We start from the raw sequence: 10,000 nt of genomic DNA on the forward strand, positions 1-10,000 counted from the left end.
GTAGAGTGTCTTGTCTAACTGATCTAGTTCTGTGCGTATAAGTCTGATTTTTTCAGAGATAAGAGCTAAGCTAGTTTTGAAAAGAATTAGTTTCGCATTAGAAGAAGTTACAGCAGCAGAGGTCAGTGTAAATGCGATTGGTATTACCCCAGAGTCGCGGCATCTCTTCAGGAAGGTGAGAGACTCGATCAGCTGAGCTTTCTTATCCCGGAGTTTGTTGAAGGATCTTAAAGTTATGTGAAAACCCTCCCCGTAGAGGCGATTAAAATTTGATTTAAAGCTTTCGTGACTGCAGTAATTCATATTCTTAGTTTTTTCGGTAAAGTCACGTTGAAGAGAAACAACAAAATAATAAAATATATATAAAACAATAAAAATTCTCACGACGTTTCGACCATAACTCAAACGGTCATCTTCAGGTGTGTTGGTTTACATAAATTTATTTTTAAACGGCGCATTTATTTATTTAAAAAAACGTTAGCGTCACGCGCAGCGATTTGGCAGTTTACTCAGGACTAGTCCATCTATATTTTGAAAAGAGGAGGGGGGAGACGAATTTTTTTATAATGTATGCTGTCTGAAAGCCACTGTAAGCGTGAACAATCAATTAAGAACTGAAATGGTTTATCAAATCTTTCCAATGATTGCTAAGATATAATCCATCTTCTCGGTTGAAATTGTCTCTGTGCTTGTATATGTGGATAGCCTCATGAACGAATCTCTCATTGAAGCCAGATGGCTTACAAAGAACCTCTGTCTTGGAAAAGTCAATGGCATGTGAGCCTACTGAATTAGAACAATGATCTGCTACGGCCGAAGTGTTGGTCCTACCGTGTTTAAGGTCTGCTTTGTGTTCACGAATGCGGTCCGAGACATGGCGTTTGGTTTCTCCAATGTAACTACTACCACAGAGGCAACTTAGTTTGTAGACACCAGGGTATTGTATGTCCGGAATCACATCTTTTACAGACGGAACCAGATCACGGATTTTATGTAATGTGTTGAAACGGACCTGGATCTTGTGTTTATTCAAGATTTTGGAGATCTTTTTTGTGATCCCAGCAATGTAGGGTAAAGTGATGGTTTTGAAAGGCTCCTCAAGAGGGTTCTTCTTCATGGTTTGAGTGATAGCTTTGCGGATTGTATAGTCGGAGTAACCATTAGCCCTAAGAGCTTGGTGTACGTGCTTGAGTTCACTGCTTATGTGTTCCTGGTCGGATATGCATTGGGCTCTATGATACAGAGTCTTGATGAGAGAATTCTTCTGTGATGGATGGTGGTGGGAATCCGGTTTCAGATAAGCATCCGTATGGGTAGCTTTCCTGTAGACAGAGTGGCTCATTGAACCATCAGGTTTATTTTTAACTAGGACATCCAAAAAAGGTATCTTGCCATCTATTTCGACTTCCATGGTAAATCTGATAGCTGGGTGTATGGAATTGATGTGGTCGAAGAATTGATCTAGAGCAGGCCGGCCAGGTGGCCAGATGACAAAAGTGTCATCCACGTACCTCTTCCATAAGGTTGGGCGCAGAGTGGCAGTCTGGATGGCGTCAGTCTCAAATTTCTCCATGAAAATGTTAGCTATAACTGGAGAAAGGGGGGAGCCCATTGGGGTGCCCTCAGTTTGTTTGTAGAAAGTTCCATTCCAAGTGAAGTATGTATTGGTTAAACAGTGTCTCACCAGGGGGGGTACCTCAGTGTTTAGTCCTTGATGAACCAAGTCTTCAATGATTGCAATGGTGTCAGGTACAGGAACCTTGGTGAATAAGGAAACTACATCAAAACTGACAAGCAGGTCGTCTGGGGACAGGGCAATACCCTTGATTGTCGATACCAGGTGAGTAGAATTTTGTACCGCAGAGGTGGTCTTTCCAGTGAAAGGACGCAGGATTTCAGACAAAAAACGAGCTAGTTTGTAGGTGGGGGGGCTGATAGTAGAGACTATGGGACGAAGAGGTGTATCAACTTTATGTATTTTTGGTAAGCCGTATAATCTTGGTGGCCTGGCAGCAGAAGGTTTCAACGAAAACTGTTTAGATTGATCAATTAATGCGGTTGAATCAGAAATTATTTTGTTGGTTTGTTTGACGAGGCTGTTGGTGGGATCTCTTTTTATTTTTGTATAACTACCATCGTCGAGTAATTCTTTAATTTTGTTGTTGTATTCTATTTTATCCATGATGACAGTAGCATTGCCTTTGTCAGCTGAGAGGACTACAATATCATTCCTCTTTTTTAATTTATATAATTCAAAACGATCATCTTTGCTGAGGTTGCTAGCTGGCATCTTAGCGTTTTTGAGGGTTGCAGCGATTTCAGATCTTGCTACGTCTGCAGCGATGAGACACAGGCCCCTGAGAGCAATGTCTACTTGGGCAATTATATCATTAACTGGTATGTGTTTAGGTGTGACTGCAAATTTTAGACCTTTAGCTAAAACGGATTTCAGACCATCGGAAATAGAACTGTTACTGCGATTAATTAAGACTTTATTAACGTCTAACTTTTTGGTGTGTGGGTCCGGTCTTTTGTTGAAGAGGAGGTTAAATTTGGAAATCAGGTTTTCCTTACATTTGGTCGACATAGTAGCAGCTGAAGAGGCAGTCATATTGTCTACATGTTCCCAATCCGATGTGGACATTATTGCCGTCAATGATAAGTGTGATTTGTAGAGTGTCTTGTCTAACTGATCTAGTTCTGTGCGAATAAGTCTGATTTTTTTCAGAGATAAGAGCTAAGCTAGTTTTGAAAAGAATTCGTTTCGCATTAGAAGAAGTTACAGCAGCAGAGGTCAGTGTAAATGCGATTGGTATTACCCCAGAGTCGCGGCATCTCTTCAGGAAGGTGAGAGACTCGATCAGCTGAGCTTTCTTATCCCGGAGTTTGTTGAAGGATCTTAAAGTTATGTGAAAACCCTCCCCGTAGAGGCGATTAAATTTTGATTTAAAGCTTTCGTGACTGCAGTAATTCATATTCTTAGTTTTTTCGGTAAAGTCACGTTGAAGAGAAACAACAAAATAATAAAATATATATAAAACAATAAAAATTCTCACGACGTTTCGACCATAACTCAAACGGTCATCTTCAGGTGTGTTGGATGTCCTAATTAAAAAGAGACCTGATGGTTCAATGAGCCACTCTGTCTACAGGAAAGCTACCCATACGGATGCTTATCTGAAACCGGATTCCCACCACCATCCATCACAGAAGAATTCTCTCATCAAGACTCTGTATCATAGAGCCCAATGCATATCCGACCAGGAACACATAAGCAGTGAACTCAAGCACGTACACCAAGCTCTTAGGGCTAATGGTTACTCCGACTATACAATCCGCAAAGCTATCACTCAAACCATGAAGAAGAACCCTCTTGAGGAGCCTTTCAAAACCATCACTTTACCCTACATTGCTGGGATCACAAAAAAGATCTCCAAAATCTTGAATAAACACAAGATCCAGGTCCGTTTCAACACATTACATAAAATCCGTGATCTGGTTCCGTCTGTAAAAGATGTGATTCCGGACATACAATACCCTGGTGTCTACAAACTAAGTTGCCTCTGTGGTAGTAGTTACATTGGAGAAACCAAACGCCATGTCTCGGACCGCATTCGTGAACACAAAGCAGACCTTAAACACGGTAGGACCAACACCTCGGCCGTAGCAGATCATTGTTCTAATTCAGTAGGCTCACATGCCATTGACTTTTCCAAGACAGAGGTTCTTTGTAAGCCATCTGGCTTCCATGAGAGATTCGTTCATGAGGCTATCCACATATACAAGCACAGAGACAATTTCAACCGAGAAGATGGATTCTATCTTAGCAATCATTGGAAAGATTTGATAAACCATTTCAGTTCTTAATTGATTGTTCACGCTTACAGTGGCTTTCAGACAGCATACATTATAAAAAATTTCGTCTCCCCCCTCCTCTTTTCAAAATATAGATGGACTAGTCCTGAGTAAACTGCCAAATCGCTGCGCGTGACGCTAACGTTTTTTTAAATAAATAAATGCGCCGTTTAAAAATAAATTTATGCAAACCAACACACCTGAAGATGACCGTTTGAGTTATGGTCGAAACGTCGTGAGAATTTTTATTGTTTTATATATATTTTATTATTTTGTTGTTTCCCTTCAACGTGACTTTACCGAAAAAACTAAGAATATGAATTACTGCAGTCACGAAAGCTTTAAATCAAATTTTAATCTCCTCTACGGGGAGGGTTTTCACATAACTTTAAGATCCTTCAACAAATTCCGGGATAAGAAAGCTCAGCTGATCGAGTCTCTCACCTTCCTGAAGAGATGCCGCGACTCTGGGGTAATACCAATCGCATTTACACTGACCTCTGCTGCTGTAACTTCTTCTAATGCGAAACGAATTCTTTTCAAAACTAGCTTAGCTCTTATCTCTGAAAAAATCAGACTTATACGCACAGAACTAGATCAGTTAGACAAGACACTCTACAAATCACACTTATCATTGACGGCAATAATGTCCACATCGGATTGGGAACATGTAGACAATATGACTGCCTCTTCAGCTGCTACTATGTCGACCAAATGTAAGGAAAACCTGATTTCCAAATTTAACCTCCTCTTCAACAAAAGACCGGACCCACACACCAAAAAGTTAGACGTTAATAAAGTCGTAATTAATCGCAGTAACAGTTCAATTTCCGATGGTCTGAAATCCGTTTTAGCTAAAGGTCTAAACTTTGCAGTCACACCTAAACACATACCAGTTAATGATATAATTGCCCAAGTAGACGTTGCTCTCAGGGGCTTGGGTCACATCGCTGCAGACGTAGCAAGATCTGAAATCGCTGCAACCCTCAAAAACGCTAAGATGCCAGCTAGCAACCTCAGCAAAGATGAGCATTTTGAATTATATAAATTAAAAAAGAGGAATGATATTGTAGTCCTCTCAGCTGACAAAGGCAATGCTACTGTCATCATGGATAAAATAGAATACAACAACAAAATTAAAGAATTACTCTACGATGGTAGTTATACAAAAATAAAAAGAGATCCTACCAACAGCCTCGTCACACAAACCAACAAAATAATTTCTGATTCAACCGCATTAATTGATCAATCTAAACAGTTTTCGTTGAAACCTTCTGCTGCCAGGCCACCAATATTATACGGCTTACCAAAAATACATAAAGTTGATACACCTCTTCGTCCCATAGTCTCTACTATCAGCTCCCCCACCTACAAACTAGCTCGTTTTTTGTCTGAAATCCTGCGTCCTTTCACTGGAAAGAAAACCTCTGCGGTACAAAATTCTACTCACCTGGTATCGACAATCAAGGGTATTTCCCTGTCCCCAGACGACCTGCTTGTCAGTTTTGATGTAGTTTCCTTATTCACCAAGGTTCCTGTACCTGACACCATTGCAATCATTGAAGACTTGGTTCATTAAGGACTAAACACTGAGGTACCCCCCCTGGTGAGACACTGTTTAACCAATACATACTTCACTTGGAATGGAACTTTCTACAAACAAACTGAGGGCACCCCAATGGGCTCCCCCCTTTCTCCAGTTATAGCTAACATTTTCATGGAGAAATTTGAGACTGACGCCATCCAGACTGCCACTCTGTGCCCAACCTTATGGAAGAGGTACGTGGATGACACTTTTGTCATCTGGCCACATGGCCGGCCTGCTCTAGACCAATTCTTCGACCACATCAATTCCATACACCCAGCCATCAGATTTACCATGGAAGTCGAAATAGATGGCAAGATACCTTTTTTGGATGTCCTAGTTAAAAAGAGACCTGATGGTTCAATGAGCCACTCTGTCTACAGGAAAGCTACCCATACGGATGCTTATCTGAAACCGGATTCCCACCACCATCCATCACAGAAGAATTCTCTCATCAAGACTCTGTATCATAGAGCCCAATGCATATCCGACCAGGAACACATAAGCAGTGAACTCAAGCACGTACACCAAGCTCTTAGGGCTAATGGTTACTCCGACTATACAATCCGTAAAAGCTATCACTCAAACCATGAAGAAGAACCCTCTTGAGGAGCCTTTCAAAACCATCACTTTACCCTACATTGCTGGAATCACAAAAAAGATCTCCAAAATCTTGAATAAACACAAGATCCAGGTCCGTTTCAACACATTACATAAAATCCGTGATCTGGTTCCGTCTGTAAAAGATGTGATTCCGGACATACAATACCCTGGTGTCTAAGTTGCCTCTGTGGTAGTAGTTACATTGGAGAAACCAAACGCCATGTCTCGGACCGCATTCGTGAACACAAAGCAGACCTTAAACACGGTAGGACCAACACCTCGGCCGTAGCAGATCATTGTTCTAATTCAGTAGGCTCACATGCCATTGACTTTTCCAAGACAGAGGTTCTTTGTAAGCCATCTGGCTTCCATGAGAGATTCGTTCATGAGGCTATCCACATATACAAGCACAGAGACAATTTCAACCGAAAAGATGGATTCTATCTTAGCAATCATTGGAAAGATTTGATAAACCATTTCAGTTCTTAATTGATTGTTCACGCTTACAGTGGCTTTCAGACAGCATACATTATAAAAAATTTCGTCTCCCCCCTCCTCTTTTCAAAATATAGATGGACTAGTCCTGAGTAAACTGCCAAATCGCTGCGCGTGACGCTAACGTTTTTATAAATAAATAAATGCGCCGTTTAAAAATACATTTATGCAAACCAACACACCTGAAGATGACCGTTTGAGTTATGGTCGAAACGTCGTGAGAATTTTTATTGTTTTATATATATTTTATTATTTTGTTGTTTCTCTTCAACGTTACTTTACCGAAAAAACTAAGAATATGAATTACTGCAGTCACGAAAGCTTTAAATCAAAATTTAATGGCAATACTATTTAAAATCTCACGATCACAAAAAAATAAAACTCCACGCAGCCTACCCTGAGCGCCAAGCATTATGCACATATTACCAAATCTATATGTATCGTTGCCGTATTAATTAACTGCCTTCCCAACTTCTAAATCCACCGTTTCAAACTCAACCCAATGTCGACCATACGTAGCCAACCGTGCTGTGTGTGTGTTGAACTTCTTTTGCACCGTACGTAGCCAACCGTGCTGTGTGTGTGTGTTGAACTTATTTCGCACCGTACGTATCCAACCATGATATGTACGGTGAACTTCTTTAGCACCGTTCAAAGGCAACCCTGCTGTTTGTGTGTATATATATTGAACTTATTTCGTACCATACCTAGCCAACCACGCTATGTATGTTGAACTTCTTTCGCACTCTACCTAGCCAGCGCTGCTCATTGGAAGTGCGCACAAACACAATCGACCTTCACCGTCCCGTTGCCCAGATCCTTCGCTCCCCACCCCCCCCCACGATCGTCATGGACAACAACTCCACCACCTCCGCGACCTCATCCGCCACCTCCGCGACCTTCGCCCCCGCGTCGCTGCTGGACGACCTCATCTACGTCGACATCGCCTTCCGCGAGCCGCGCGCCCTCATGGCGTGCGCCTTCACCCTCGTCCTCCTCGCCTACGCCCTCGCCGCGGCGGGCAACTCGCTGCTCTGCGTCGTCGTCCTCCTCGACCGCCGCCTCCACCGGCCCCCGTACGCCCTCGCGTGCATCCTGTCGCTCGTCGGAGTCGCCGAGACAACCGTCGCCCTGCCCCGCCTCCTCTACGACCTCTCGAGCCGCACCTCCATCGCCGCGGGGGAGTGCCTCGCCCGCATGTTCGTCTACCACACGCTCGTGCGCGCCCACGCCCTCGTGCTCGTCGCCATGGCCGTCGACCGCTACCTCGCCGTGTGCCACCCTCTGCGCTACCGGGCCCTCGCCGCCGCCGTCGCCGCGTCCGCCCGGGCCTCGGGGGCCGCGTGGGCCGCCGCGGCCGCCGGCGGCTCGGCCGCGGCGATCCAGGGCGCCGGCTACGTCGCCGTGGTCGCGCGACTCCGCTTCTGCCGGGCGCGCGTCGTGCCCTCGTCCACGTGCGACTTCTCGGCCGTGCGCCGGCTCATGTGCGGCGAGGTGGGCTACGAGGCGCCCGTCGTCTATGCCAACATCCTCCTGGGCACCGCGCTGCCGCTGGGCGCCGTCGCGGCCTCCTACGCGCTCATCCTCCGCGAGTGCCGCGGGCAGCGGCTCCCCGGCGGGCGCAGGAGGGCCCTGAGCACGTGCGTCACGCACCTGCTCCTCGTGCTCGTCTACTTCACGTCGATCTTCTTCACGTTCGCCACGGGCCTCAGGCTGGGCGCGCCCACGTCCGGCGAGGGGGTGACCGCCCTCCAGACCGTCCAGTTCATCCTGCCGCCCGCGCTGAACCCAGTCATCTACGGACTCAGGACGGCGGAGGTCAGGCGAGGGCTGGCGAGGTTGTTGCCAAGTAAAATTTGGCCTAGCAATTAGGGGCGTGGGGGAGGCAATGTTGGCGGTCGTCGGTTGTTGTTTTATTGTTGTTGTTGTGCAGACTTCCGCCCTCCCCATCAACGTAAAAAAGATTAAATGAAACATCGCTTCCTGTTGGTAGGCTCGATGTGAATCACACCAAAGGTTGAGAGGGTTCGTCCGAGCTGGCCACTGACCTTCAGCGTGGCCTGTGAAGAGCACCCATTGGAAATCCGCTTGCGAGTGATTTGAGAGTCGGTGAATTCCAGAGAAACGATGACTATAATAAGTGTTTAGAACAGTGGTTCTTAACCTGGGGTCGTGCAGTGTATAGCATTGTCTCGTGTAGTATATAGCATAGTGTGTATTGTAGTGTAGTGTATATTAGTTTATAGTGTAGTAGATAGTAGTGGGTAGTGTATAGTCATCTAAAGTGTAGTATATGGCATAGTGTGTAGTGTATTGTAGTGTACAGTGTAGTCTATAGTGTAGTGGATAGTAGTGGGTAGTTGTGTAAAGTGTAGAATATGACATAGTGTGTATAGTAGTGTGGAGTGTATAGTAGTGTAAAGTGTAGTGCATAGCAGTGTACAGTGGAGTATAATGTGGAGTGTATAGTGGAATGCGTAGTGTTGTTGTAAAGTAGTGTATAGTGTAGTTTATAGTGTAATGGTTCTTAACCTGGGATGGGGGTCGATGCGAGACATTGCCTGATTTGTTTAGAAAGTAAATCATTGACAACACAAATTAAGCATGGGGCACGTAAGTTACAATTAATTTTGTTTCATATTCTATTTTTATTTCTGTAAAGTCACGTAGATAGAAAAAATAATGATAACAATAAAATAATACAAATGAAAATAAAGTGAATAAAAAAGATAATAAATTACTTGATATATATTTACATTTTTTTATTCACTTTATATTTTTTATTTTATTGTTATATTTTTTTTCTTTCTACGTCACTTTACCGAAAGATACACAGAATATGAATTCCTGCAGTCACGAAAGCTTTAAGTCAAAATGTATTTTGTTTCATCAATGTCCGTGTGTATTAACATGATAGTTTTTTGTGTGTTACTATTGAGAACCAAATGGGTGCAAGGCTGCAAGTGAAGGTTAAGAACCACTGGGTTAGAAGTTAGAAAGTTCTTACCTTGATTCTTAGCAATTCCTCGCTTCTTCTTTGGTTCTTTCGGTAAAGTCACGTAGAATGAGAATAAAATAATACATTGATAAAATAAAATAACACAATAAAATTCTCACGACGTTTCGGCCACAACACAAGCGGCCTTCATCAGGTGAAGGGACGAGACTGTCTGGAGGACAGCGCTGGAGTGAAAAAGCCACGCTCAGATCGCGACCTTTAAGCTGTGTGAGAAGAAACAAAGCGCCTAGACAAAGGAATTAGCATAGAATTTAGCATTGAAATGGCTGAGTGATTAGCTTGTGACTGGTCACAGAAATGGCTTTGTTAAATTTAAAGCATACACATCCGCAGAGGCACCCCTTGATAAAGGAATTAGCATATAATTTAGCATTGAAATAGCTAAGTTAAAGCATACACATCCGCAGAGGCACCCCTTGACAAAGGAATTAGCATAGAATTTA

At 43.6% G+C, this 10,000-nt stretch overlaps 1 protein-coding gene across 1 annotated transcript; it reads left to right on the plus strand.

Moving 5' to 3' along the window:
- Positions 1–7,320: 7,320 nt before the first annotated feature.
- On the plus strand, positions 7,321–9,276 carry LOC116957142 (olfactory receptor 10G3-like). The gene has a single exon (XM_032979107.2). It carries the CDS (start codon positions 7,388–7,390, stop codon positions 8,408–8,410), a length of 1,023 nt encoding a protein of 340 aa, XP_032834998.2. The 5' UTR covers positions 7,321–7,387; the 3' UTR covers positions 8,411–9,276.
- The last annotated feature ends 724 nt before the right edge of the window (positions 9,277–10,000 follow it).

Source organism: Petromyzon marinus, chromosome 70 (assembly GCF_048934315.1).
Source record: "Petromyzon marinus isolate PM22_M1 ecotype Great Lakes invasive population chromosome 70, UKy_Petmar_22M1.pri1.0, whole genome shotgun sequence".
Lineage (NCBI taxonomy): Eukaryota > Metazoa > Chordata > Hyperoartia > Petromyzontiformes > Petromyzontidae > Petromyzon > Petromyzon marinus.